The 27346-nt window shown below is 49.5% G+C and overlaps 3 protein-coding genes and 1 long non-coding RNA gene across 13 annotated transcripts; 3 read left to right on the plus strand and 1 right to left on the minus strand.

Moving 5' to 3' along the window:
* Nucleotides 1-485: 485 nt before the first annotated feature.
* Nucleotides 486-8199, plus strand: Syt5 (synaptotagmin 5). 4 transcript variants are annotated; one of them, NM_019350.2, is made up of 9 exons: nucleotides 486-743; nucleotides 1655-1796; nucleotides 2274-2446; nucleotides 4568-4687; nucleotides 4818-4985; nucleotides 5275-5442; nucleotides 5718-5835; nucleotides 6619-6752; nucleotides 7657-8195. In NM_019350.2, the coding sequence occupies exons 2-9, from the start codon at nucleotides 1718-1720 to the stop codon at nucleotides 7855-7857; spliced, it is 1161 nt and encodes a 386-aa protein (NP_062223.1). In that variant the 5' UTR covers nucleotides 486-743; nucleotides 1655-1717; the 3' UTR covers nucleotides 7858-8195. The 4 variants fall into 4 exon arrangements, with proteins under 4 accessions (NP_062223.1, XP_087440890.1, XP_087440889.1 ...); XM_087584764.1 differs by having other exon boundaries at nucleotides 689-743; nucleotides 5721-5835; nucleotides 7657-8199; XM_087584763.1 differs by lacking the exon at nucleotides 486-743 and adding an exon at nucleotides 984-1071 and having other exon boundaries at nucleotides 7657-8199.
* LOC108349515 (uncharacterized) lies at nucleotides 1125-2360 on the minus strand. The gene is made up of 3 exons (XR_015649727.1): nucleotides 2232-2360; nucleotides 1686-1912; nucleotides 1125-1451 (listed from the first exon to the last, which is right to left on the minus strand). It is a non-coding gene; the product is annotated as an uncharacterized LOC108349515 (long non-coding RNA).
* A 6395-nt stretch (nucleotides 8200-14594) lies between the features above and the next one.
* Dnaaf3 (dynein, axonemal, assembly factor 3) lies at nucleotides 14595-22497 on the plus strand. Of its 5 annotated transcripts, NM_001271115.1 has the most exons (13): nucleotides 14624-14696; nucleotides 14801-14889; nucleotides 15223-15365; nucleotides 15949-16042; nucleotides 17963-18120; nucleotides 18507-18689; nucleotides 18929-19054; nucleotides 19173-19295; nucleotides 19627-19744; nucleotides 20959-21070; nucleotides 21224-21298; nucleotides 21377-21716; nucleotides 21969-22494. In NM_001271115.1, the coding sequence occupies exons 2-13, from the start codon at nucleotides 14805-14807 to the stop codon at nucleotides 22161-22163; spliced, it is 1752 nt and encodes a 583-aa protein (NP_001258044.1). In that variant the 5' UTR covers nucleotides 14624-14696; nucleotides 14801-14804; the 3' UTR covers nucleotides 22164-22494. The 5 variants fall into 5 exon arrangements, with proteins under 5 accessions (XP_087466284.1, XP_087466621.1, XP_087467328.1 ...); XM_087610158.1 differs by having other exon boundaries at nucleotides 14595-14696; nucleotides 14785-14889; nucleotides 21377-22497; XM_087610495.1 differs by having other exon boundaries at nucleotides 14595-14696; nucleotides 21377-22497.
* Nucleotides 22498-23018: 521 nt separating this feature from the next.
* Tnni3 (troponin I3, cardiac type) lies at nucleotides 23019-26718 on the plus strand. 3 transcript variants are annotated; one of them, NM_017144.2, is made up of 8 exons: nucleotides 23034-23148; nucleotides 23409-23421; nucleotides 23591-23677; nucleotides 24089-24130; nucleotides 24423-24554; nucleotides 24991-25080; nucleotides 25547-25723; nucleotides 26571-26718. In NM_017144.2, exons 1-8 carry the CDS (start codon nucleotides 23138-23140, stop codon nucleotides 26652-26654), a joined length of 636 nt encoding a protein of 211 aa, NP_058840.1. In that variant the 5' UTR covers nucleotides 23034-23137; the 3' UTR covers nucleotides 26655-26718. The 3 variants fall into 3 exon arrangements, with proteins under 3 accessions (XP_087507568.1, XP_087507556.1, NP_058840.1); XM_087651442.1 differs by lacking the exon at nucleotides 23409-23421 and having other exon boundaries at nucleotides 23019-23152; XM_087651430.1 differs by lacking the exon at nucleotides 23409-23421 and having other exon boundaries at nucleotides 23019-23148; nucleotides 23575-23677.
* The last annotated feature ends 628 nt before the right edge of the window (nucleotides 26719-27346 follow it).

Below are 27346 nucleotides of genomic sequence, written 5' to 3' on the forward strand. Positions count from 1 at the left end.
AGTTGCCTCCTGACCTTCACACACACGCACACACCCATGAATGTGCACCACTATACACACCAACACACATGAACACACACACACACATATACACAAGAAGTGTAGGCTGTGTGTACAGCCAGGGATGTAAGGGTTTGCTTGTTTGCTTGCCTCGATTGGTTAGGGGAACACGATGTCTGAGAGCAGAGATGCTGGCAGCTCCAATTCCTTGTTCCAAGAGTTTGGGTAGCTGAATACTTGGGTCTCCAGAGAGAGGGTTTTCATAGGTTCTAAAACCCAGTGCTCTGGAATCCAGTTATTTGCATTGGAAAAGGGTGTAAAAAGTGTGTGTGTGTGTGTGTGTGTGTGTGTGTGTGTGTGTGTGTGTTGTGGAGTTGTGGGGGCTGGTTACTCAGTGTTGATGTCCGATGACTTATCCAGACGTCAGAATATTCTAGGGTACTAAGATCAACGTATGTGGGCGCCATGGTGGTTCTCGGGTGTGGCGGGCCGAGGGGCGGAGCAGGGCGTTCTCCTTTCTCCAGGGCAGAACACGCACGCACATATATGCACACATACACTCGCGCGCGCGCGCGCGCTCCCACACAGGGGCGCAGACATAGCCTGGCTAGGCTCAGCCGCGCCCCCACACTGCCAAGCTGTGTGATCAGCACACAAGGGACAGCGCCATCACCCACGTGCTGGGGGCGGGGTCCCGGCAGCCCACAGCACCTCCAGAAGGGTCCTGTCCAGCCACCTAGCAGGTAGGAGCTGTTGGGACCCTCTGTCCAAGCCATATCCTCTGTCCCATTGGTGGGGGGACCGGCGTGTGTGGGAGGGGTAGAGGAGGGTCGCTGACAAGGGTCAGCTCTGAACAGCAGATTGAAGCCCTAACCGAGGAGATTGCTATGTGGAGAGGAGAAACAGGTGTGGAAACAAAGGGAGCAGGTTGGTAGTCAAAAAAAGCAGAGGGACGGAAAGAGGCAGGGTAGACAACAGAGGGCAGTAGAGGCGCGGACGAGAGAAGGTTGTGGGGGACAGAAGAGGGAAGGGTCGAGAAATAAGTGGAGGCCAAGACGGTCACGAGAACAGGTATGAAGACAGACTCAGGATGCGCGCGCGACAGACTCGTGAGCAAGAGGATGTGAAGGCACAGCAGAGGTTCCAGGGCAGGTTCCCCACTTTACCAGCAAGAGTGGTGGTGCAAGGGGTCCAATGCGGAGGGAGGAGCCGCAATGGATACACAGATCACAGGCCGCCCTCACTCGGCCGCGGGATCCGGGACCTGGGTCCCATGCACCGGCACCGCCCGGACTTCGTTTCCGTGCGTCAGTCCTTCCCGTTGTCTTGGCAACAGGCTCGTTGCTCAGCAACCAGCACTGCTATCACCCTGCTTGGAGCCTGGCGGTAGCTCAGGGCAACAGTGGTCTGCTGGTTCCCACGCCTGCTTGCGCCCACTTCCGGTTCAAGCCCTTGGGAAGAGCGAGAAAGGGGTAGAACAGAATGGCTGGGGTGGCGTACACAGAGAAGAGAGTATCCCTTTGTAAGGGATTTGGGTCCCCCAAAGCCCGCCCTAGGCGTGGAGAGGCTGAGATTAACTCCCAGTGCACGCCAAAAGTCAATGGGACTTAGGGTTCTTTGATGCGTGAGAAAACTCACTGGATGCTTTGGGTAGGAGTGGGGTGGGGGATAGGGTACTTGGGTACCTCTGCAGGAAGCACCGCAGGAACCCGACGCCATGTTCCCGGAACCCCCGACCCCGGGGTCTCCAGCGCCTGAGACACCTCCAGACTCCAGCCGCATCAGGCAGGGGGCAGGTGAGGAAACCCTGGGCTAGCTTTAGTGGAAAGTCTCGCAGGATGCCAAGAGAAGGCATCGGTGGGTAGGCTGGAAAATCTGGCAGGGATCGTGGGTCGGTATTCCAGACTAGACGCTGAAATAGTGAGGAAAACCAGAAATGGATCACGGGTGTGGCATGGAATGGGACCAGAAGTGGATGGATGGAAACTGAGGCCCAGGAGTGAGCAAAGCTTCTAAAAGCAATAGGGGGTGAGCAGAAATTAAAATGAGTGTAGAGACATCAGAATTATAAGAAAACAAATCATGCCAGCTTGGGTTAGGGCATAAACTGAGGTTTATAGGTGAGGCTGGCAGGAAGAAAATTGTGATTAAAATATAATGGAGTTGAGTGTAGGAAAAGCCAGGCTAGATTCAAGCTGCTATATGGAGTCAAGCCTGCGTTAGCCAATCACCTTCCCAATGCTTTGATACATGACCTGTTCATCCTTCCACAGTGCCTGCCTGGGTCCTGGCTACCATCTTGCTGGGCTCAGGCCTCCTGGTCTTCAGCAGCTGTTTCTGTCTCTACCGGAAGCGCTGTCGGAGACGGATGGGCAAAAAGAGTCAGGCCCAAGCCCAAGTCCATCTTCAGGAAGTGAAGGAGCTGGGCCGGAGTTACATAGATAAGGTGTGACACAGCCTAGCCGCGCAATCTTTCCCTTTGCACACCCCCGCTCCCTCCTAGCTATTTTCCGCCCTTGGCCTTTTCACTTCTTAACCCCACTTTATCCACTGAACTCTTGGGATCAGAGCCAGCAACTGTCCACAAGAACTCTCCTGTCTGAGCTGGATGTGATGATACACACACACACACACACACACACACACACACACACACACACACACATCTGGGGAGGCCCAGACAGTAGGATTGCTGTGAGTTCAAGGTCAACCAGAGCTATACAGTGCCTGAAGTGCCAGTCTGGGCTACAAAGTGAGACTTTGTCTCAATCAAGAGGAAACAAAACAAAGCATCAGGGCTGAGAACCTGGCTCTCCTATAGTTGGAGTATGGCTGGGTGGGGGTGGGGGTGGGGGGTGGTAGAGACAGGCATATTCTCTGGAACATCAGGGCCAGCCAGTTTAGCAGAAATGGTAAACTCTGCATTCAGTGAGAGATCTTGTCTCAAAAAATAAGGTGGAGACTGATAAAGATACCCAATGCTGATCTCCAGCTTCCACATACACAAGAATAGATTGTGTATACCAACATGCACAGGTATACATCACACACCACCACACACACACACACACACACACACACACACACACACACACACAGAGAGAGAGAGAGAGAGAGAGAGAGAGAGAGAGAGAGAGAGAGAGAGAGAGAGAATGGGCAAGGACTTATATGGACTCTTCAAAAGTAAAAGACTAGAGAGATGTATCAGTGCTTAAGAGCACTTGTTCCTCTTCCATAGGACTGAGTTCTGTCCCCAGCACCCATGTAGGGTGGCTCACAACCACCTGTCACTCCAACTTCAGGGTATCTAGGGCCTCTGGACCCCATGCACACCGGCTTTCACATGCACATGTCCGCATGAAGACACACACCTACACATACATTAAGATGTAAAAATAAGTAGTAAAAAAAAAAAAATAAAAGACAAGGCTGCAGAGATGACTCAGCTCTTCCAGAGGTCCTGAGTTCAATTCCCAGCAACCACATAACCATCTGTAATGGGATCTGATGCCCTCTTCTGGCATGAAAGTGTACATGCAGCAGAGCACTCATGCATAAAATAAATAAAATAAACAAAAATAAATAAATAAAAGAGAAACAAATCTTTAAAAAATTTTTTTAAAAAAGACAGATGGGTGCTGGAGACGCACATTAATGAGGCAGAAGCAGGTAGATCTCTGAGTTTGAGGCCAGCCTGATCCACAGAGAGAGTTCCAGGACAGCCAGAGCTGCACAAAAAAACCCTGTCATGAAAAACTACTACTACTACTACTACTACTACTACTACTACTACTACTACTACTACTACTACTACTACTAAAGACTCTGGTAGAATATTAGGCCTCTGCGTGCAGAGTAGAATGCAGGTCAGGCAGTTTGTGGTCTCCAGCCCTAAGGACCATTTTTCATCTGTTGGAACTACACCTTTGTTCTCTGAGTCTCAAGTTCATGGTAATTAACGCATACTTCCCCTCCTTGCTCAACAAGTAGCTGTTATCATATTATTACCTATGAGGATTCCCTTTGGGGTACTGGAACCCAGCCTCCATTCCTATTAAGCCATCCCGTGTCAGAATCAACTCTGTCTTTGTCAAAATGTAAATTCTAGATGTAATGTCACATAGACCTAGTGAATTGAAACACCTAATGAGGTACCTTGGTGTTTTGCCACTCATCTCTGGTGGACTAGGTTCACATTAGACTTTAGAATCTATGGCCTAGGTTAACAACAACAACAGCAACAACAATACTTAAATGCTAAGTGCCAAGCACATGGTAAATATACCATTTCTCCTGCACATTTTCCTGTGACAGTATCAGTGGTGATAATTTGTACTGTTATCCCAATACATTCATTAAGATGTGGAGGAATATGTCTATGTCTATTCCCTGTCTATAGCAGACATCACTAATCAAATGCCGACAAATATGTTGCCTTTATGCTAACATGTCTCATTCCAGACATTACTAATCAAATAACTGTTTAGACAAACAATCATTGATGGCTTGAAGGAGGGATCTGTGAGTTTCAGGGAGCAATTGCACTGTCTTGTCCCTGATTTTCTAGGTTCAGCCTGAAATAGAGGAACTGGACCCCTCACCATCCATGCCAGGACAGCAGGTATTGGACAAGCACCAGTTAGGCCGACTGCAGTATTCACTGGATTATGACTTCCAGACTGGCCAGGTGGGTGTGAAGGAGGGTGGAATGTTTTGGAAGGGGACAGCCTCAGGTACTCCAGCACTCCCTTCCTAGTGACTCCTTGTGAGGAAGGCTGAGACTATAGAGTCCTTATGCTGTGCCTGGACACCTGCAGCTCCTGGTAGGCATCTTGCAAGCTGAGGGACTGGCAGCGTTGGACCTAGGAGGTTCCTCAGACCCCTATGTTAGTGTCTATCTGCTGCCAGACAAGCGGAGGCGACATGAGACCAAGGTGCATCGGCAGACCCTGAATCCACACTTTGGAGAGACCTTTGCCTTCAAGGTGAGTTCTGTTGTCTTCGCCCCATGGTCCTTGGCCTACATCTAGCCCCTGGACTGCCAGGGACTGACCCCTTTAGCTTTTCCTAGAAGACACAGCTCAGGTGGCAGTTGCCAGCTTGTGTAGGGGTGGAAAGCTCTTCATTAGGACCAAGAAACATTGGTTTCCTTCTGTGGATTTCTGTACTTGAGGTCCCTGGAACCTCACTGCCGCACTCTACTTCCGCCTTAATATGCTGTCCTCCACTTCCTCTCTGATTTCCTACGCACCCCTTTGTATTCCCTTTCACCAGGTCCCATACGTGGAACTAGGAGGTAGAGTGCTGGTCATGGCGGTGTATGACTTCGATCGCTTCTCCCGCAACGATGCCATCGGAGAGGTGCGGGTGCCTATGAGTTCAGTGAACCTGGGGCGGCCAGTGCAGGCCTGGCGAGAGCTGCAGGTGGCTCCCAAAGAGGAGGTGAGCAAGTGCAACCCCGCCCATCCCTACTGTGGACCAATCAGACACAGACTTTCCCAAAGTCTGCAAGAGCCCCTGCCCGGTGGGTTTTTTGTTTTTGTTTTTGTTTTGTTTGTTTTTGTTTGTTTTTTTGTTTTGCACAGATGCCAGAGGGCGAGTTAACTGGCTCCTAGAATTGATGTCCTTGGTGCTTGATCCTGGAGTGTTCCATTTCAAAGCCAGTGGGCAACGGGCAGCACTCCGACTTAAGTGATAGGTTCTATTTCTCCTTTTAGCAGGAGAAACTGGGGGATATCTGCTTCTCTCTCCGGTATGTCCCCACGGCCGGGAAGCTCACCGTCATTGTCCTGGAAGCTAAAAACCTGAAGAAAATGGATGTAGGAGGACTCTCAGGTGGGTGGGAAAAATAATGTAAGGGTGTGTGTGTTAGAATCTCTACTGCGGCGGAAAAGAGTTTGATCAAAAGAAAGTCGCGGAGGAAAGGTTTACCTTATCTTCAACTCTTATGTCCCATTCCATCATTAAAGGGAGTCAGGGTCAGAAATCAAACGCAGCGAGGAACCTGGAGTCAGGAGCTGAAGCAGGGGGGCCGGGATGAGTGCTGCTTACCGGCTTTCTCCCATGGCTTTCTCAGCTTGCTTATACCAGCTAGGACCACTTATCCAGGATTGACACCACCCACGGTGAGCTGGTTCTCCCACATTAATTAATTTCTTAATTAGGTTCTCCCTGATTAAGAAAATGCCCCAGGGCTGGAGAGATGGCTCAGAGGTTAAGGGCACTGACTGCTCTTCCAGAAATCCCTGAGTACAATTCCCAGCAACCACATGGTGGATAATAACCATCTGTAATGGGATATGATGCCCTCTTCTGGCCTGTAGAATGCTGTACACATCACAAATAAATCTTTAAACAAACAACAACAGAAACAAAAGCCAATCAGGACAGGGAGTGTGTTTTTGCCTAAGGTTCTTGACTGGAGTGTCTCTTAGGGAATAGTAGAACCTCATGCTGCTGTGGGATGATACAGTCCCGATTTCATCTGGAAAGGAGGGATTTGAGGGGTGCCTAGGGGTTATTCTAAGAAGGTCCAAAGGAAAGTCCTCATCGCTTCCGCACAGCCTGACTCCCATGAGCCTGGCAGTGGGGTGTTAAAGGAGGCTTTCCTCTCCCCAGACCCTTATGTCAAGGTGCACCTGCTCCAGGGAGGTAAAAAGGTTCGGAAGAAGAAAACCACCATTAAGAAGAACACCCTGAACCCCTATTACAACGAGGCCTTCAGCTTTGAGGTGCCCTGTGACCAGGTGCAGGTGAGTACAGCCATGCCCCTGCTCTCACCAGGACAGCTCCACCACCTAGCCCCCAAGGACTATAGTGGCAAAGGAACAGGAACCTGTATATATTGAAGAAGCCATATCCTAAGGTCTGGGGTCTGATTGTCCCTCTCCATTTCCTCCATTGGAGACCAGGAGACCCAGTCCTAAAACCTGGCTATGGGCATGGTCTCCCCTAAACAAGACTTGTAAGTGTGGACAGAAGGCCTGTCCCCAGCAAGCCCTGTCCCTAACAAGCCCAGACATTCCATTTCTTTTCTTTTTTTTTTTTTTTTTGGTTCTTTTTTTTTTTTCGGAGCTGGGGACAGAACTCAGGGCCTTGCACTTCCTAGGCAAGTGCTCTACCTACTGAGCTAAATCCCCAACCCCCAGACATTCCATTTCTTATAGAAAAAAAAAAAAGCCTTTATGTGATTGTTAGAGACAGGGCTGACCAGGTTATGGCTTGGTTGTGGCACCCATATCAAAGACTTGTACGTTTGCCTCTCTTCTGAGCCCTGATCTCTAAGGATGCCCCTACCAACCTCTGGACAATGGATCCTGTGAATTTATCACTGTAGAAGTTTGTTTTAAATAAGGCGTTATGGTGCACACCTTTAATCCCAGTACTCTTTAGGGTAGAGGCATGGTAGTCTACAAGTTTAAGGCTAGCCTGCTTTACATAACAAGTGCCAGGCCAGACCACTACCTAGCATAGTGAGACTCCTTCTAAAACAGAAAAAGAAAGGAAGGAAGACTTTCCTTTTCAAAGGAATAAAAACTCCTGCAGCAGTGTCTCTACATAGCCAGGTCACAGGGAGAAAATGCTGTGGGCAATGAATGACCCATGTGCTTCTCTCCATGCCTCCTTTCTATCCCCTCTTTTCTCTGACTGCTACAGAAAGTCCAGGTGGAGCTGACCGTTTTGGACTATGACAAACTGGGGAAGAATGAGGCCATCGGGAGAGTGGCGGTGGGCACAGCAGTTGGTGGGGCTGGCCTACGGCACTGGGCTGACATGTTGGCCAACCCTAGGCGGCCCATTGCCCAGTGGCACTCTCTGCGGCCCCCTGACAGAGCCAGGCCAATACCTGCACCCTGATTCCTGTCAAGCAAGCACCTGACCCCAGATCCTTTGCTCCCTGTCCCTTACCTCTCTCCCCACATGACTCTCCCTACTCCCCAAACATTGCATTCATTCCTACCTCCACATTGGAAATGTTTCCGACTTCCAGTACCACTCCTATACCCAGAAACCACAGTGGTCCTGCGGGGAGGTGGAGAAGTTGGGAAAGTCTGGCATCCCCTGCCCCAGAGTCCTACCCTCTGCTTTGACAATCAGCTGTGAAGCCTCTGATCTCCTTTCTCCCAGTCTCTGAGCTCTTCCCACACAGCTTGACCCCTGTGCTGCTCCTGGGGCCAAATAAATACTCAACAGCTTGGAGGCCTGGCCCCAATGCTTCTTGGTGTGTGTGTCTGTGTGTGAGTGTGTGTGAGTGTGCGTGTGAATGTGTGTGTAAGTGTGTGTGTGTGTGTGTGTGTGTGTGTGTGTGTGTTTTGGGGAGTAGACAGGACACAGTGGCTGGAACCAAGAATGAAGCTCATCTCCAGGCCCAAAGGCTTGCCAGGGCAGAGTAAACACTGGACACGCTGGACACTCACTTACTGCCTGCCACTCACTCATTCACACACTTACCCGTTCTTTCCCTGAACCTTGGTTTTCTTGTAAGAAAACAGACAAACTTGTGATAGTAATACCTGCTGTGTGACTGCTGTGAAGAGAAAGGGAGCATTCCTTTACCTATGGATGAGCCCATATGCTCAGCAGCCAGGTAAGGTGCGGCCCCACTGAGCTGCGCTCCCACTCTCTCACTGGGAGATTCTAGGCAGGGGCTCTACCACTGAGCCAGACCCTTAGCCCCTCACTGGGGGATTCTAGACAGAGGCTCTACCACTGAGCCACGCCCCCAGCCCCTCACTGGGGACTCTATGTGGGTACTGTACCACTGATCCATACCCTCAGCCCCTTACTTGGGGGTTCTAGGCAGGGGCCTTTACCAGTGAGCAGCCCCTCACTGGAGAATTCTAGGGAATCATTCTACTTTTGATCCTTACCCTTAGCCCTCTTTTTACCTAAGTTGACTAGCCTCACCTTAAACCCTCTCTGTAGCCCAGTCAGGTCTTAAGCTTGTCACCACTGTGCCTCATTCTCCCTAGTATCTGAGAGCTCAGGTCTGCAACACCAGGCCCCTGTGCACATAGATTTTTCATGGTCGGTTGTGCGTTCTTCCCTCTCCTCCTTCCTCCCTTTTCCTCCTTCTTTGTTTCTCTTATTTCTTTCCTTCCATCTTATTTTTCCCTGAGGTCTTCTCTGTAAGCCTCTGTTCAAGTGTGGACCAAGATTAGAAAGTGCCCAGACCTTACTCCCCAGTGACAGTCCTATCAAGGAAACAAAGTAGATAAGTTTCCAACTGAAATCTTCAGAAAGTCCATGGCCATACCATTCTGCAGTCTCAAGAGACCTTGGCCACTCTACCCTGAAATATCCAGAGAATCGATGGCCGTGCCATCTTCAAGGTGCCTCACCTTATCTGTAGTAGGGTAGTTATTTGAGGAAAAGTCAATGGTACCGTTTCCTCCTCTGTCTTCGAGACATGTTGCTTTTCATCTTATAATTGATCGACTTCATCTTTCCCCAAACAGAATTTGGCATGGTGGTCAGGTCTCTGCTGTTTAGGAAGGAAGCTCAATGAACAGCTGGTTAAGTAGGAAATGGGGCGATACTAGAAAAATAATATAAATTTGTCCCCTGAACTTCCTGGTAGCCAGTGAGTAAGGAACTTAGATCAGTTACATGAATTATGGTGTCCGCAAGATTTAAGTTTCTCCCACAAAATCTCTGGGCGCGGTGGAGTCTAGCTCCAGCAGGGTTCAGGTCCCAAAGAGGAGGTGTGGAGTCGGTGAGGGAAGGAGACTGACGTGATTTGAGGGTAAATCAGGATTCCTCATATGTTTATTGAAAAAAAAAATACAACTTTTATACTCTATAATTGCATAGTAGTTTGATCGCAGGTAATGTTGAAAACAGACGTGTTGAGTGTAATTTTAAAAATCCATGCTTGCTCCCTTGCCTGGGGGCTGTGTTCTAGTCAACTGGTGCTCTGCCTTGTTAGCTCTTCATTCCGCCCAGCTTTGCCAAGCCCAAGCTTCGAGATTGCTTCCCGCCAGCCCACACTACCTCTTCCCTGGAGCTCCGTCCCGTGCCATGACTGTGCTCTTTCCCTTCCAGCCCACTTTAACGCCACGAATGTGAGAGAGAGAGAGAGAGAGAGAGAGAGAGAGAGAGAGAGAGAGAGAGAGAGAGAGAGAGAGAGAGAGAGAGATAACACAACTGCTGGGTGTGGAATCTATTGCCCTAAACCCATCGGTTATCCGATATCAGAATTCCACCAGTGGCAGAGGCTGCCACCAGTGCTAGCTGCCCTCAGGTCTTACGTGGTGTACATGCTCCTCTCCCTATAGCCTAGCCGAAAAGCACCCTCTCTATCTTATCTCCTCCTCTCCTCCTGAGACCCGGAACTCTCACCTTTTTTCTTCGCCCAGCAATTGGCTCCAGCCGTCATTATTGACACAGTCAAGAACCAATTAGGGAAACAATACCTCCACCTACACAGACTTAATTCCAGGAAACACAGGATCTTTTTTTTTTAACCCATTTTGCCCTATTTTTCAGCATCCAGAATGAAGGAGGTAATCGACTTTATCACAGTATTTTTCTCTGAAGCAAAAAGCAATGAGTTCAGCCAGCATCCACCTCCCTTTTGTTTTCTAAGGGTCAGATGCGTCTTTACACTTCTTCCTGCACACTCTCAGCCTCTGTGGTACCAGACATTGAGTCCCTAGAAGCAACCCCATAAGTGCGATTTTCATTCCTCCAGGGGCACGATGCAGCGATCTATACCACGTGATGTAACAAGCACCTAGGTCGTCTCCTAATTGTCTTCTTGTGTGCCTTAGTCTTACAATACAGGCCTGTTTTCTTTGTACATTTCCCCAGACGAGAGGTCCTGACCTCTTACTCTTTTCCCAGCATGCCATTCCACCCTAATTCCTTCGATGTCTGCTCCTGTATACGGCAGAGGGGGATCAAGCCAGTGTAATCTGCTCCTCCTGGGGCCTACCAGATTTTGCCAATCATCCCATTAGTCACAAACCCAGGGAATCAACCATGGGTGCTACTCTTTCCTTATTAACTGAACTCCTGCCCTCAACTGCCAAGGCCTCAGACTCTGGGTCTGGGCCCATTGTTTCTCTCCCTGGTGGGCTTTCATCGTTGGGACTTGGTGTGTGTGCCTAAGAGTTTCTGGAACCATCTTTCAGTTATTAAGTCTTTAACTTCTCTATTCTCGGCGCAAACAGGGAGGCACAAAGGGTGTTCTTGTGTAGGAGTAGGTGGAGGTACCATGCAGAATTTTTGTCTGAAGAATTACTTTGTTTAGACAGACTGCCATTGCAAACATTCACCTTCCCCTCCAAAGTTCATACATAGGGAAACCCCCATAACACATAGTGAAGATCATCAAAGATGAAAGTGAATGGGAACTGGAAGGTTATGATGCACGATGTCCATGTGCTGGAACGTTGTCAAGCAGCAGTGGCCGCTCGCTGTGCGGTCTATGCCAAAACTCTGTCTGGAAAAACCATAAAACCATAAAAAAAAAAAGAAAAAAAGAAAAGAAAAGAGAAAAAATTTTCCACAAAATTATAACAGTTGTTTCTCCTGTGTGATTGTGTGTGTTGCTCTTTTTTTTTTTTTTTTTTTTTTTTTGGTTCTTTTTTTCAGAGCTGGGGACCGAACCCAGGGCCTTGCGCTTCCTAGGTAAGCGCTCTACCACTGAGCTAAATCCCCAGCCCCGTGTGTGTTGCTTTTATGAAGACAGTTTTATTTACAATTAACTATTACCACCACTGCTGCCGATATCACCCTCACAGAAGCCTCATGATAAATACAGTGTTTATTCTTGACAAGTAAAGAGAAGTTGTTTGGAGTTGTCAATATGTTTGACCTTAAATCCTGGCCCTTGAACCTGTTATGATGTAATTTTCTTATTTTTAAAGTTTTATTTATTTTATTATTTTGTGTGCATGAGTGTTCTACCTGCCTCTCTGTGTGTGTACTGTATGTATGATGTATGCCTGGTGTCCACTGAGGTTAGAAGAGGGTGTTGGGGGGCTGGGGATTTAGCTCAGTGGTAGAGCGCTTACCTAGGAAGCGCAAGGCCCTGGGTTCGGTCCCCAGCTCCGAAAAAAAGAACTAAAAAAAAAAAAAAAAAAAAAAGAAGAGGGTGTTGGATCCTTGAGACTAGAATTAGTAGAGCACTGTGAGTCACCATGTCGATGCTGGGAATCAAACCCAGGTCCTCTGCGCGCACACACACACACACACACACACACACACACACACACACACATCTAAGCCAGGTTTAGTGACATATGACTTTAGTTCTAACACTCAGGACACAGAGGCAGGCAGTTCTCTGTGAGCTCAAGGCTAGCCTGGTCTATATAGCAAGTTCCGGTACAGCTGGAGCTATGTAATAGAGAGACCTTGTCTCAAAAAAAGAGTTTTCTTTAAAAAAATATTTGAGAATAAGTCCAGTGGCCATTTGTGGTACACACAGTGGTGGAATTTGCTGAAGGAGGCAGAGACAGGAGGATCACAAGTTTGAAGCCCACCTGGGCTACATGGTAAAAAGAAAAATGAAGTCTAGTGAATGTTGAGGTAATTGGGGGAGGTCAGGGAAATCTCTGAGGTAACATTTGAATGACATACTATGAATGAATGACAGGCATGATAATGAGAGAGAAATAGAACAATGTTATTCCACCACAAGAAGGGGTGAAATATGATATGATGGTGCTTGCTGTGTAGACCTGAGTTGGAATACAAAACACCAATATAAAAGGTGGGGCATGGCCAATAGCATTGGGGAGCAGAGATTTACAGATTTGGGAGCAGCTTAACGAAAATGATGAACACCAGCCATCCCTCTCTAGCATCTGCATTTTCATGGCCGCAAACACCCAGGTATGGATGTGCATACATGTATACAGTACAATGCACAGGGGAGTGAAGTGTTACGCTTCACTGTGAGTCGGGAATTATATGTTTTAAATTATGTTATACATTTCTTTTTGTCTTATTGTGTGAGTGTTTTGCCTGAATGTATGTATGTCCTCAGCATGTATACTTGTGTGGCACCTGCATGTATGTCCTCAGAGGCCAGAAGAAGGCAGCGAATTTCCTGGAACTGGAATTACATACAGATGGTTAAAAGCTGACTGACATGTGGGTGTTGGGATCTGAACCCAGGTCCACTGGAAGAGCAACCAGTGCTCTTAACTTCTGAGTCATCTTTCTAGCCCCTCTCTCCATATATAAAATGATGCTTGAACTATTAAACCTACTTCCATCTCGTGACAACCCCCCCCATGATTGAATTATAGTCACTACTATCACACCTGGATTTATGTGACACTGGGGATGGAACACAGTGTTTCAATCAAGCTTAACAAGAGCCCAACCAAAACTGATGCCAGTCCTGAAGCTATTATTTCTGTAGCATTGTCTCAATCTTTTTCTTCATTCTAGTAAATTCTATTTATTGCTTAACATGACCTGAGAGACCAATGTTAGGTATCTCCCCAGGAGGAAGATTTTTTTTAATTTATATTTGAAAATTTTATTCTGTGTGTGTGTGTGTGTGTGTATGTGTGTGTGTGTGTGTGTGTGTGTGTGTGATATGTCAAGTGTTTGTGGGTGCCCACAAGAGGTGGGAAGAGGGCATGAGATCCCCTGGAGCTGAAAGTACAGGCAGTTATGATCCTTGCGATGTGGGTGCTGAGAACTGAACTCTACAGTTCTCTAGGAGAGCAGCAAGTGCCTTTAACTGCCGAGCCATTGCTCCTGCTCCAGGAGGGAAGATGATTTTTTTTGTTTGATTATTTTTGTTTTGTTTTATTTTTTGCTTTTATACAAAAGTCCTACTGTGTGGTGGCCTTTGCTGGCCTGGAATAAGAGATATAGAGCAGGCTGGCCTTGAACCACTGATCTTCCTACTTCAGAATGCTGGTATTATGGGTCTGTGCCACGGTGCCTACTAAAGATATATTATCGAGTAATGACTGTTGAAAATCTACTGAGCAAGGTCCCATTTTCTACCCGGCGAGGCCTATACTCAGAGCCCAGGTGTGAAAGAAACAAAAACAAAAGAACAAAACAGAGATCTGAAGGCACGAGTCTGGGTTTCCTGCTATAATTTGGATTCATAGAGATTTCATTAAAAGCCAGAAATGGTGCCTCACAACCCTTAAACCAAGAACTCAGGACTGCTGCGAGTTCGGAGTAACTCGAATAATCCGACTCAAAAATAAGAGGAGGAGGAGGAGGAGAGGAGGAGGAAGAAGGAGGAGGAAGAGGAGGTAAGAAAAGAAGGAAGAACGAAAGAAGGAAGGAAGGGAGAGAGAGGAAGGGAGGGAGGGAGGGAGGAAGGGAAAGAACAGGAAAAAATATTTCGTTCAGTTCTGATTTAATTTGAAGTAGCAAGCTTGGTCCTCCCTTTCCTAGAACTATGGACGGATCCAGAAAGCAGGCACTCTATTCCCGCGGAGCTGTTGTTATGACAACCGCGTCCGGCGTCCAGTTCCGGACCACACCTCCGCCATCTCTCGGAGCTGCTATTGGTCAAAAGTGCGTAGTGAGCGGTACCTTTTCACGTTCATTGGTCAGTTGTTAGCAATAATGCAAAACCACATGCTCCCATTGGATAATGATGATTCAGAGTGGGCGAAGCCTCTGGGAGACAGTTGTGCTGGCTTTCAGGAGCTCAGCTCAGGACCCTGTGGGAGAAGGGTCACCTACGGATATTTGGAAGAATAAAGGTGAGGGGATTAACGTGAAGTCGAAGGGGCAGGAAGCGAGGGGCAGTGAGAAAGGGATGGATGGGATGGATAAATGTGGAATTCCCAGAATTCTTGTCCCATAGAGCGATGACCACGCCTGCGGGCTCCGGTAACGGCTTCGGTACTGTGTCCTGGTGGGGCCTCTCCCCAGCGCTGGACCTACAAGCTGAAAGTGAGTCTATCCTAGGACCACACACCGTCTTAGACAGAGGTGCCTTTCCCACTCCAATTGTGGACTGTGCGCAAATAATAATAAGCGTACAGCACGTGTGTCCGTGGTAGGGGACGCTGATGGGGTGTCTATGCCAATGTTCCCTAAGTTAAGTGGCTTGAGGAGAGGGGTATCCCAGAATTTTTTTTTTTTTATGATGTTACGTGCTGTAAGGCGAAGGTATCACTGTTTTTGGAACCCAGTCTTGGGGCACCAAGCCTGCAGGTTTCGTAACTTCTAAAGTCAGCTTCAGGGGACGAGACCACTAGTCCCTGCCCGCTATCGTCTTGCCAGGTCCTCCTGTAGACCCAGATTCACAGTCAAAAACAGAGCACAAGATCCCAGAGCTGGATGCCCTGCTATTAGGTTCTGTGGATGGGAGACACATGCTGCGGACGCTGGCCAGGGCGATGCTCTGGCCTCTCAGGAGGTTCAATGTGAGTTGGGATTCTGAAGTCATCGATGGAGCAGACTGGGGTTGAGAGGATTGGAACGAAAGTTTCCAGGTCCTAGAGGTTAGGCTGTGGGATCTGAGGAGTTAGATGCTTGGAGTCTCAGACCTATGTCCTAGGAAGTAAGGTCCTGGGGTTTGAGACCCCCTCCCCCCTCGCTTCAGTAAGAGTGAGAGCCCAAGAACCAGGTCTCCAGTAGTGGTATGAGGAATGACCTGGAATCTAGACTTATGGCTTAAGAGAGAAGCCTAGCAAGCTGGATCTAGTGGTTGAAGCCTGTAATCACAGTAGCTCTGGAGGCTGAGGCAGGAGAAGCATCTCAAGTTCAAAGCCATCCTGGGCAACAGAGAGTTCAAGGTCGACCTACTGAGACTTTGCCTCACAAAAGAAAGGAAAACAGAGATGTGGGTTGGGGGGAGAAGTGCTGGGAATGTAGTTCAGTGGTGGAGTGCTGCTCTAGCTTGTGCAATGTCCCTGGTTGGGTTCTATCTCCACACTGGGGTGTGGGGGAAGGCTGGTGTTCTGGGCTCCTAGATCTGCAGAATTGTCTTGTCTGTCACTCCTCCAGTTTTATGTGCTGGAGAATAATCTGGAAGCTGTGGCCCGACACATGCTGATCTTCAGTCTAGCCCTAGAGGAGCCTGAGAAGATGGGACTCCAAGGTCAGTTGCTTAAGATTCTAGCATTCAGTAGGGATGGGAGTGGGTGGGTGCATGCCCTTAACTCCAGCACCTGGGAGTCAGAGGCAGGTGGATCTCTGAGTTCAAGGCCAGCCTGGTCTACAGAGTGAGTTCCAGGACAGCCAGGATTACACAGAGCAACCCTGTCTCTAAATAAATAAATTAGAAAGAAAGAAACAAAAGACTCTAGTATTCAGACTCAAGGCTTCCCCCCACCCCCAGTGACACTGACCTTCCAATGGTGTGATTTAAAACTTTGGAGATGGGATGGGCCTGGTAATGCACACCTTTAACACTCAATAACACTAAATAATAGTGCACACTCAGGAGGCAAGGCAGGTGGATCTCAAGGAGTTCAAGACCAGCATGGTCTGCCCAGTGAGATCCAGGCCTGCCAGGCATCACAGTCAAACCCTGTCTCAAAAATAGAAAATAAATAAAATTTTGAAGATGTAGCTCAGTTAGTAGAGTGCTAGTGTGCACGAAGTCCCTGGTATGGTGGCACAGGTAGTCACAGCACTCGGGAGGTGTCTAAGGTTCAGAAAATCAGGTTGTCCTTAGCTACATAGAGTTTAAGGTCCTGTGGGATGCATAATGTGCCATATCAACAAACAGGAAACAAACAGCGTCCGTGGAGATGGCTCAGCTGGTAAAGGTGCCTGCTATCACACTTATGATCTGGGTTTGGTCCCTGGGACTAGAACTGACTCCTGAAAGTCATCATCTGATACCCACACTTGTGTTATAACAGGAGCACAGACACTAAATAAAATGTAAAAGGCAGCACAAAGAGATCTGTCTCTATTTCCTATTTCATCCTTTGCAAAATGCAGGACCCAAAAGGTCCCCCACTAATGTGGGTCTTAATACATATTTACTTAGTGAGTGCTTGTGCATGCCACAGCTTGCAAGTGGAGAGGACAGCTCATGGGAATTGGTTCTCTCCTACCGCATGAGTCTCAAGGATACATCCTTAGGTTTGGCCGCAGGCATCCTTAACCTCAGAGCCATCTTGCCATCCTCTACCAATAGGATTCCATGAGAGGATTCTATAGAAAAAAGTGTGTAGTGCTCGGCTTATAACAGCAGCTCAGTTCTCTCCGTCCACCACTTGTATTCCAAAGTTCAAACTCAGTTCATCATCAAACTTGGTTGCAGGCACCTTTGCCCCTTGCCCTTTGGCCCCCAGGTCCCATAACTTTGTACAGCTTAGTAGATCTGAATACATTTTTTAGGGGTAAGAGGTGCTGGGAAGTTAAGATAGAGATGTATTGTAGATATATGGAATGCTTGCCTAGCACATGGAAGTCCCTTTGGTTTCTTAGTTTTGTTTTTTTGAGACAGAGTGTCTCTGTATATCCCTCACTGTCCTGGAACTTCTGTAGACCAGGCTGGCCTCAAACTCAGCGATCTGCCTCTGTCTCTGCCTCCCTGCCTCCCTGCCTCCCTGCCCCCCTGTCTCTGCCTTCCAAGAGCTGGGATTAAAGGTATGGGCTACCACCATCCAGTGGGTTTCATCCTTAATACCAAATAAAAAAGATAAAAATAAAAAAATTTTAAAAATGGTGTTACAATTTTAAATCGTTTCATCTTTATTGTGGATTTTGGGGTGTTTTGATTTGGTTTTAGTTTCGTTTTCAGATAAAGTTTTATTGTGTTCCAGGGGCTGTGTCTGATCTCTGAAAGATCTTGCACAGACGTACACACACAGAGAGAATAAAAAGTTTAATTTATTAAAAATAAATTTTTAAAAAGAGACTTGGGGGATATATGTCATCTTGCCTTGCCTTTGGGAAGTCCTAGCTTCAATCAGCAGCACTGGGTGATTGATGCTTGCAGGTCCTGAATTGGTGCAGTTTGCCAAGTCTCCCTCCATGTTTCATCCTTCCTACCTCTCTCCAGAGCGGAGTGAGACCTTCCTGGAGCTGTGGGGGAACGCGCTGCTGCGACCCTCCGTTGCTGCCTTCCTGCGCGCCCAGGCTAGTCACCTGTCTAATCTGGTTCCGGAGCCTGATCGCCTGGAGGAGTTACTACCCTGGCTTAGCCTTCGGCCGCTCAAGGTGCCACAGCTGCCCACCTTTGTTGGGGGAAAGAGGAACATTGCTTGAAATTTTAGTGAAGAATGGAAATGAGCAGTTCAGAGGAATTGAGGTCTGGAGCAGGCTAGGGTGTGTGTGTGTGTGTGTGTGTGTGTGTGTGTGTGTGTGTGTGTGTGTGTGTGTGTGTGAGAGAGAGAGAGAGAGAGAGAGAGAGAGAGAGAGAGAGAGAGAGAGAGAGAGAGAGAGAATTCCACGTCTGTGACTCCCACTACTGTGGCCTAGGGTTAAGGGAGACTTTGCTCTCTGTATCTCATTTTTTTCCACCCCCATAGTCACTCCCACCTAATGGGATGGAGGGCAGCCCTCATTGCATCTCTGTCTCTCTCCATGTTTGTCTGGTCATGCAGTTCCGGGAGCGGGATGCCCTGGAGGCTGTGTTCCGCTTCTGGTCAGGTGGGGAGAAGGGACCGGAAGTCTTCCCCATGAGTCGCCTTTGGGACTCGAGGTTGCGCCACTACCTGGGTTCCCGCTACGATGCCCGGCGTGGTGTTGCCGACTGGGACTTGCGTATGAAGCTGCATGATCGAGGGGTGAGGAAGCTTGGGAGCAGGTTGCCAGCATCTGAGTCCAGGGAGGAAGGAAAAGAGCTGGACTTTGCCCCCAGATATGAAGGAGGAGGGCTGGAGTCTAGATTCCTAACTAGGTCTGAGGAAGGAGGACTGGATCTGGCTGGACCCTGGAGTCTAAGGTTGGAGGAATTCCTATAGTTATAAGGTTGGGGTTCCTATACCAAATTAACCAGGCTCTTCTTTCCTATCCTCTACTCCAGGCTCAAGTCATCCATTTCCATGAATTCCGACGCTGGCGGGACACTGGTGTTGCCTTCGAACTCAGAGACTTGAGTGCTTACCACGTGCCCAACAGGACCATGGCTTCCGGTCGCCTCCTGAGCCACGTGCGTGTCTATTCCCAGGCCTGGTTTGCGTATTTTAGATATCTACCAGTAAAGGTTCCCCAGTTTGGACCTCACTTGCGATCTCATCCCTTTTGTTTGTTTGTTTTTTTTTTCCCAGCGTGGGGAACGCGTGGCTGCGCGCGGATACTGGGGGGACATCGCCACGGGGCCCTTTGTGGCTTTTGGCATTGAGGCGGACGACAAGAGTCTCTTACGGACGAGTAACGGACAACCGGTCAAGGTGTGGGCCCGGTGGGGCTAGGGTTAGGGCACGTTCCTGCTCTCTGCCTTCCAAGCCTGCCTTTTCTGCCAAATAGCGCCAATGCTTTTTGAGCTTCACCCCTTATTTTGGTCCAGTGTCTCCATCCAAGCCTGCTCTGTCCCCAACTTCTTGGTTCCTTTCTGGGAGCGCTGTGTTCTCTAGTCTTCTTACTGCATCTTAAACCCAGCCCTGGAAAAGTAACAAGGAATTCTAGTTTGGGGCTAGCTGTCACTCGTACAGTAAGCCCCGCCCCTACGCACCCCTAATGTGCCTAGCCTAACATTGGCCCCTCCTCCTTTCTCCTGGACAGACCGCGAGCGAGATCACGCAGCATAATGTTACAGAGCTGTTCCGAGACGTGGCCGCCTGGAGGGGCCCGAGAGCCATTAAGGGGAACGTGGAGGAGACAAAGTCGCCAGAGCCAGATGGTAGGTAGGCAGCAACTGCAAACTTCAGATAGACACTGTTTCTTTCCCAAGTTTTGACAGAGCTGATTTAGAATACCTGGGCAGTTGCTCTGTCGTTGATGTTCGTTCTCTTTTTCTCTCTTTTCTAAACCCTGACACTAGAATTCTCAGCCCTTTATAGAATTCTAACTGGGAACCGTCTAGATTCATTCCTCCCTACACACTTTCCCTACATGGATTCTGGCTGTCCTTCTTTCTATTCCATTCCTTAACTCATTTCTCCCTCGGTTCCTGTTCCTTTATCCAAGGGACCATCCACTCTCTTTCCTGTCTGTAAAGTGGGTCTCTGCCTCGTGGGTCCACCTCCCCTGATTTGCATCAATCCAGCTCAGTGAAAGGACAAAAAAGGGAGGCTTCTAGAAAGACAACGGAGGTCGACAAGCTAGCTCAGCAAGAAGACCTTGTCGTCAGGGTCCTGCAGTTCACGTTTGACCCCTGGGGTCAAAGTAATGGTGGACAGAGAGAGCTGACTCGATAAATGTTGTCACTGACCTTCACACATATACCATGGCACACACCATCACCAAGAAAATCGTTTTAAAGGAAAGGCCAAGAAATCTGGGTGTGGGCAGTGCATGACTGTCACCCCAGCTCAGAAGGCTGAGGCAGGAGGAAATGCTTGGTTTGGGTCACAATTCCAGATATCTTCAGCTACAAGATGAAAGCCTGACTCAAAACAAAACGAAAGTGGAGGAAAAGGAGCATTAACGCCAATATTTTTTGCCACTTGTGTGTGCATCTCTTTGACTCTCAAGATTTTTATTCGTAGACGGGCTGTGGTGGTGCACGCCTTTAATCCCAGCACCTGGCAGGCAGAGGCAGAGGCAGGCGGAGCTCTGAGTTCGAGGCCAGCCTGGCCTACAGACTCACTTCCAGGACAGCCAAGGCTACACAGAGAAACCCTGCCTCAATCTCAATCTCAATCTCGATCAATCAATCAATCAATCAATCTATCAATCAATCAATGTGTGCAAGCACACATGTAGGTGCCCTGGAAGCCACAAGAGGGTGCCATATCCCCAGAAATTAGAGTCGGAGGTGGTTGTAAGTTGTCTCACTTGGGTTCTGGGTGCTGGGCACCAAACTCAGGGTCTCTGAAAGAGTATCAAGTCCTCTTAGCAGCGAAGCCAGCTCTTCAACTGCAGAGCTGACCTTTTTCTTATCTTTTCTTGCAGCACCTGCTCAAGAACCCTTCACTATCCACTTTCTGCCTCTGGACTCTTCGCAGACTCTCCATCATAAGACTTGCTACCGGGGCCGGTTCCAGCTCCTGTATGTCTCCTGTGGGTAAGTGGCTCACAGATGTACTCCTAGAGACCTAGGATCGGGCCCCAGTTTTCTCTCTGTCAGGATCCGGGACTTCAGCTTTGCAGTCTCCATCCTGCTCTGGGTCTTCGTCCCCACCTGTGTATCTCAGCTCCTAGCCCTTTCTCTCCTCAGGATGATCCATCTTCTCAGCCCTGAGCTCGGGGCTTGCGTGGCCCCTGGAGGGAACCTGGTTGTGGAATTAGCTCGGTGAGTCAGAGGAGTGGGGTGGGAAGGTCCCTGCTGGGCCAAAGGCCAGGTCTCCTCACACACGGTTTCCCAAAATAGGTACTTGGTGGACCTGCGGCCCAAGGAGTTGAAAGCATTCTCTGACCGTGTTGTGGAGATAGCGCAGGCGGCTGGGTTCGCCCCTCATACTGGAACCAAACCCTCCGAGACCTTTGCACGCTTCTACAAGTTAGGGGACTCTACTCGGGGTGGCGGAGACTCAGCTGTGGAATCTGGACCCGTGCCCTCTAAAGTTCTGGCTCCTACTCCAGAATCGATAAACCCACCCCAGGCTGACCAGGCCCCATCTCTAGAGGTGATGAGCCCTCCAAAGGTTGACCAGACTCCGCCTCTAGAGGCTATGAGCCCACCCGAGGCTGACCAGGCCCCTCCTCTAGAAGCAATTAGCCCATCCCAGACTGACTCAGCCCCTCCTCTAGAGGCAATGAACCCACCTCAGACTGACCAGACCCCATCTCTAGAATTGATGAGCCCACCCCAGACTGACCAGACCCTGCCTCTAGAGGAAATGAGCCCACCCCAGGCTGGCCAGTCCCCATCTCTAGAATTGATGAGCCCAACCCGGGCTGACCAGACCCCTTCTCTAGAAGCAATTAGCTTATCCCAGGCTGACCAGGCCACATCTCTAGAGGCGATGAGCCCACCCAGAGCTGACCAGATTCCACCTCTAGAGGCGATGAGCCCACTTCAGGCTGAGGTAGTCCTGCCTCTAGAAGCAATCAGTCCTCCCCAAGCAGACCTGGCCCCTCCTCCGGAAGTGATAAGTCCAGTCCAGGAAGCTTTGGCAATGTCCTCGGCGATTGCACCTCTAAAACATGTAACATGAACCGCGGGGACCAAGAATCCTACCTTTAACTGCTGAAGCAGGCTCCAGGACTGACACCAGCTCAGCCCACTGTTTTACTCTGCGTTCCTTCTCAACCCCAGTGATATAACTAGAATTTCAAATTCCTTTCCTTGAACTCTCAGTTCTAGTCTTTTTTGGGGTGTGTGTGTCTTAGATCATAATCTAAGATTTATCCTGACAAGAATCCCAGGCCAGAGGTACAACCCTGGGCTCCACATCCTCTTTTGCCTTGGGCCTTTCTTGACATGCTACTGTTGGAGGGACAAGGACATATCCTCCCTTGGATGCGGTTCAAATAAAGAGCGCAGGGTCACCTCTGTGTGTCCTGTCCTCTGTTGGTCTCCAGTGCCAAGAAGGGGGTGGGACAAGGGGGGATGGGCCCCGGATGGTGGGTTTCCAAGTGGACTTGGCTGAATTTCACATCAGTGTAGGCTGAGGACTTAGGGTCCTGCACATGAACCTTTAAACTAAACATGCTAAGGGCAGTGAAACTGACAGAAACATGGAGAGAAAAGTCACAGAAAGACTACATTTTAGTGAGGAACCTACATGTGAGGAAAGAAGGAAGGCCTGGATTTTTGGGTAATCTACACAGGAAACTGAAGTCTGGACTCTTGGATTTGAGAGAAGAGGGACCTTGCTACTGGGTTTTCCTGAGTCTAAAGGAGAAGGGAGCTGGGGCCCAGAGTCAAAAGGAGGAGGGGTGTAGATCCGGGCACCTTGGTTGGTCTAACTGGAGCTTTGCACACGGCTCCCCTCACACCCTGTTATCGCTCATCCTGGGAAGGGGAGGAGACAGCAGTATATTTAGTCTTTGTCCTCGCCCCTTATCTCAGTGTCCTCAGTGAGGCTTGAGCAGCACAGAGGGGACCCAACCCTCCAAGGTCACCAGGGACACCCTTCTAAGACCCTCCAGGAATCTGCAATCCCATTCTCTACCTCTGGAGATCAGCATGGCGGATGAGTATGTGAACCTTGGTAACCTTGAACTGGAGACCCCAAGGAACACGGTGCAGTCAGCCTTCAGGGTCCTTGTGAGGGTGCAACTAGGTTGAATTCTTGTCCTGAGATGGTAGGAGGCAAGGGTGGTTGGATTTCTGTAGAAATGAGGTAAGAATTCGGGAATCAGACTCCTGGGGTCTAAGGGAGTAGAAAAGGTAGCCCCAACCTTGTTCAGGAGGACTGCTGTCAATGATTCTATCTTCACGGTTTCTCTCCCTTCAGGAGCAGCGATGCGGTGAGCACTGTGACCTAAGAAGTGGGGTAGGGAACCCGTGGCCCAGAGAGGGTGCTGCAGGGAGAGGACTGGGGACCGATGGGCAGGGGAATCTGCAGCTAGAGGTGAGGAATCCGGGAAGGACTGGATGGGAGGGTTGGGGTAGTAATGTAGCCTGCTTCAATTTCAGGCTGGGGAACCCCAGCCGGCGCCTGCTCCTGTCCGACGTCGCTCCTCGGCCAACTACCGAGCCTATGCCACCGAGCCACATGCCAAGGTGGGGAGGGGTCCTAGAGGACGGTACTTCTGGGTTCAGAATCCTCTGGGACCCCAGGGGCGGCACCAAGGCCTTGGAAAGGGGTGGAGCCCGATGGGTGGGGCAGAATTTCAAAGAGGTACAGGTTGGGGTTGGTGACAGCTGCCTGTGGGAGAAACTCCTCTGCCTACAGCAAGGCATAGGCGTGAGCACGGTGATTAGCAGTGGATAGATAGGCAGTGTGTAGCTCTAGTCAGAGACAAAGATTGGTGGATGGGACCGAAGGACGTGGCTTCCAGTGGACTCAGCATTCTGGTTGAAGAATGGGTGAGCCGAATGGTTATGCACTTGAGTGGGTGGTGGTGCCTTGCAGCCCCGCCCAATGTCCACTTTGGGACCTCTCACTGACCTTTCTCCCTATCACCCTGGCAGAAAAAGTCTAAGATCTCCGCCTCCAGAAAACTTCAGTTGAAGGTGATGAAGAGCTCGGAGGGGTGGGCCTTGGTGGGCGGAGCTTTTGGGGAGTGGTTTCGTTTCGGAGTGCGTCAGTCCCCCTACACACACACACACACACACACACACACACACACACACACACACGTGCGCGTGCACAGAACACAGAAACGGGGAAGGTTTTTTTTTTTTAATAAAAGACACAAACTTGGATGTTTGGATATTCTGTCTCTCTGGAAGATAGCGAGATAGAGGGAAATTTGTTATTCTTATACTTTCGGGGACCCTGTTTTCGGCTCCCACCATTCCGCAGACTCTGATGCTGCAGATTGCGAAGCAGGAGATGGAGCGTGAGGCAGAGGAGCGACGTGGAGAGAAGGGCCGCGTTCTGAGCACGCGTTGCCAGCCCTTGGTGTTGGATGGGCTGGGCTTTGAAGAGCTTCAGGTATCAGTTTACCAAGCAGGAATTCCTGATGAGCCTGGGTCCCGATGTTTCTCATCTCGGCCCTGGCATCTCTTGGGTATCAGGAGCACAAGAACCATCCCCAGTTCTGCTCAGGATCTGCAATCCTTATGCCAAGCTATACATTCAGTCTTACAATTCAAAATCCAGTGTATTTTTCCTGCCTTTGTCTGCTAAGTCTCAGAATTCTTGGCTCCTGGCCATTTTTTTTTTTAAGTTCCCTAGAGTGCGGATTCCAGTGTCAGCTTCCTTTCACCCCCTCCTTCTTCAGACTCAGGAGTCCAGACCCCAGCACTCCTCTCTCAAACTCAGGGGTCCAGAGCCTAGGCCTCCTTCCTCAGACCGGGAGGTCTCCTTTCTCAGATCAGAGACCTGAGTCTCCAGCCTTCCTCTCAACGCCCATGCATTCCTTCACCAGGACCTATGCCGGCAGCTTCACGCTCGTGTGGACAAAGTGGATGAAGAGAGATACGACGTGGAAGCAAAAGTCACCAAGAACATCACTGAGGTGGGAAGCCTGGGGAAGTCTGAGCACCTTCACTGTAGACCGAGATGTCCAGGACTGTAGCTTCAGACTGAGGGCTATGTCTGTGTGTACTTTAGACAACTCTAAGCAGAAGGCAGGCAGTGGCAAAGGCAGCTGTTCCCACAGAGAGACAACACGTGCAAGGTAGAACCTGGGTGGCTTAAATCGGTCTGTAGAAACTGAGCACTGAGTTGGGCTCTGGGAATAATGATCTGCACATCATTGGGCCAGGTCGTGTTAGAGGCTTTGATTGATGGGACTCGGAGTATCAGGAAGAGCACAAAGTTGCAGATTGGAGCCTTTAATCTGGAGTCAGAGCTGGAAGAGAGGAGGAAGCTTAGATACTGAGAGCAAGATAGGGATAAGGGGGAATTGTTTGTTAGAAGCTATGGGTAGGGAGGAAGCAGAGGGAAGACGCGGTCTCCTTGCCCCATATGGTGGTTCCCAGATTGCAGATCTGACCCAGAAGATCTATGACCTGCGTGGCAAGTTTAAGCGGCCCACTCTCCGAAGAGTGAGAATCTCAGCAGATGCCATGATGCAGGCACTACTGGGGACCCGGGCCAAGGAATCCTTGGACCTGAGGGCCCACCTCAAGCAGGTGAAGAAGGAGGACATTGAGAAGGTGAGTGTGGGCTAGGGTAAGAAGGAAGATGCTTGGGAAGGTCTGAGTGGCCATAAGGTCCAGACAGAGAGCAGACACATTTGGGGTTCTAGTGAGAAGCTACGGATAAAGGGAACTCAAGAACTCAGAAGGGAGGACAGTTCATTAGGGAGAGAAGAAGTAGCAAGGGGCAGGAAGTGCAAAGAGACTGGAGGTGCATGAGGGAGACAAGAAGTGCTTGGAGGAGACAGGAAGTGTATGGGGGTGAGTGGAGGTGCTTGAGGAGAGTACAGGAGGGAAACTGGAAGCACTTGGGAAGACTGCAGGTGCATGGGGGTGACTGGAGATGCAAGGGGAAACAGGAAGTACAAGAGGGAGACAGGAAGTGCATGGGCGGGACTAGAGGTGCATCTGGAAGACAGACATTCATGAGAAAGACTGGAGATGAGTGAGGGAGGCAGGGAGTGCAGGGGCTGAGTAGAGGTGCATAGGGGAGAATAGAGGTGCATGTGGGAGACAAGAAACTCATAGTGAAGACAGGAAGTGCATGGGGAGACAGGAAGTACATGGGAAAGACAGGAAGTGCATGGGGAAGACTGGATGTACATGAGGGGACAAGAAATACATGGGGGTACAAGAAGTGCATGGGGGAGACTGGAAGTGCTTAGGGGTGACTGGAGGTACACGGGAAGTTGGGAAGTATTACAGGGAGTTTGCCAGGTTGTCTGAGGAGACAGGAAGCATTCTAGAACCAGATTCTTAGATAGGCTTCCGGCACAGAATGGCCTAGGAAACTAGAAGACAGACAGAAAACGTTCAGGGTATAAAGACCAGAAAGAATTGTTAACCTCTGACCTTCTACCTCCAGGAAAACCGGGAGGTGGGAGACTGGCGCAAGAATATCGATGCACTAAGTGGAATGGAAGGCCGAAAGAAAAAGTTTGAGGGCTGAGCCCATGGCTCTCACACTGTGCTCTGAAGGGCATCTCTGAGGAATAAATTTCTTTAAACTGGAAGTGACTATGTGTCTGATACCCTGAGGCATTTGAGAAGGGTGGGGGCAAATGAGGGTTGATGTCTCCCAGAGCCACATGGGGTGTAGTCACAGGCAAATTTCTCACATGAGCTAGTCTCTTGTACAGAAGGCATAGTGAAAGACCCCAGCTTAGCAGCAGTAACGCCATTTTGCAAGGCTATATTTAAGATGACTGGTTCAGAGAAAGGTTAGAACACTGAGTACACAGCGGCTGCCAAACAAGATGTGTTTGGTTGAAGGCCTGGCAACAGGAGGACTGCCGTTGAGCACCTGACAATGAGAAAAGCCCCGGGAGAGGTCCCACACCCTGGTGGGGGGCCCGAGTCAGCCGTTATGTTCCAAGAAGGTAGCTAAGAAACTTGCCCCCGGGCTAAACTCTTGGGGGGCCGAGTCAGCCTTATGTTTCACGAAGGTAGCTAAGAAACTTGCCCCCGGGCTGAACCCTTGGGGGGCCGAGTCAGCCGTTATGTTTCTGGAAGGTAGCTAGGAAACTTGCCCCCGGGCTAAACCCTTGCCATATTAAAATCCACCAATTATATCCCTGTAACCATGCATCTGCTTCTGTATGCTTGCCTCTGCTCCCCAAAATCCTATAAAAGCCCATCCTT

This window comes from Rattus norvegicus, chromosome 1 (genome assembly GCF_021556685.1).
Source record: "Rattus norvegicus strain SHRSP/BbbUtx chromosome 1, alternate assembly SHRSP_T2T, whole genome shotgun sequence".
NCBI lineage: Eukaryota > Metazoa > Chordata > Mammalia > Rodentia > Muridae > Rattus > Rattus norvegicus.

Excerpts from the sequence above, each read along its gene's own strand:
- Syt5 (NM_019350.2), top strand. The coding sequence starts at position 1,718 with ATGTTCCCGGAACCCCCGACCCCGGGGTCTCCAGCGCCTGAGACACCT. Across the intron at positions 4,986-5,274 it reads GAGAGACCTTTGCCTTCAAG|GTCCCATACGTGGAACTAGG; the intron begins GTGAGTTCTGTT and ends CCCTTTCACCAG. Across the intron at positions 5,443-5,717 it reads AGGTGGCTCCCAAAGAGGAG|CAGGAGAAACTGGGGGATAT; the intron begins GTGAGCAAGTGC and ends TTCTCCTTTTAG.
- Tnni3 (XM_087651430.1), top strand. Across the intron at positions 23,678-24,088 it reads CCACCGAGCCACATGCCAAG|AAAAAGTCTAAGATCTCCGC; the intron begins GTGGGGAGGGGT and ends TCACCCTGGCAG. Across the intron at positions 25,081-25,546 it reads TCACCAAGAACATCACTGAG|ATTGCAGATCTGACCCAGAA; the intron begins GTGGGAAGCCTG and ends GGTGGTTCCCAG.
- Dnaaf3 (XM_087610158.1), top strand. The coding sequence starts at position 14,805 with ATGACCACGCCTGCGGGCTCCGGTAACGGCTTCGGTACTGTGTCCTGG. Across the intron at positions 18,121-18,506 it reads TTAGCCTTCGGCCGCTCAAG|TTCCGGGAGCGGGATGCCCT; the intron begins GTGCCACAGCTG and ends CTGGTCATGCAG. Across the intron at positions 21,071-21,223 it reads CTCCTGTATGTCTCCTGTGG|GATGATCCATCTTCTCAGCC; the intron begins GTAAGTGGCTCA and ends TTCTCTCCTCAG.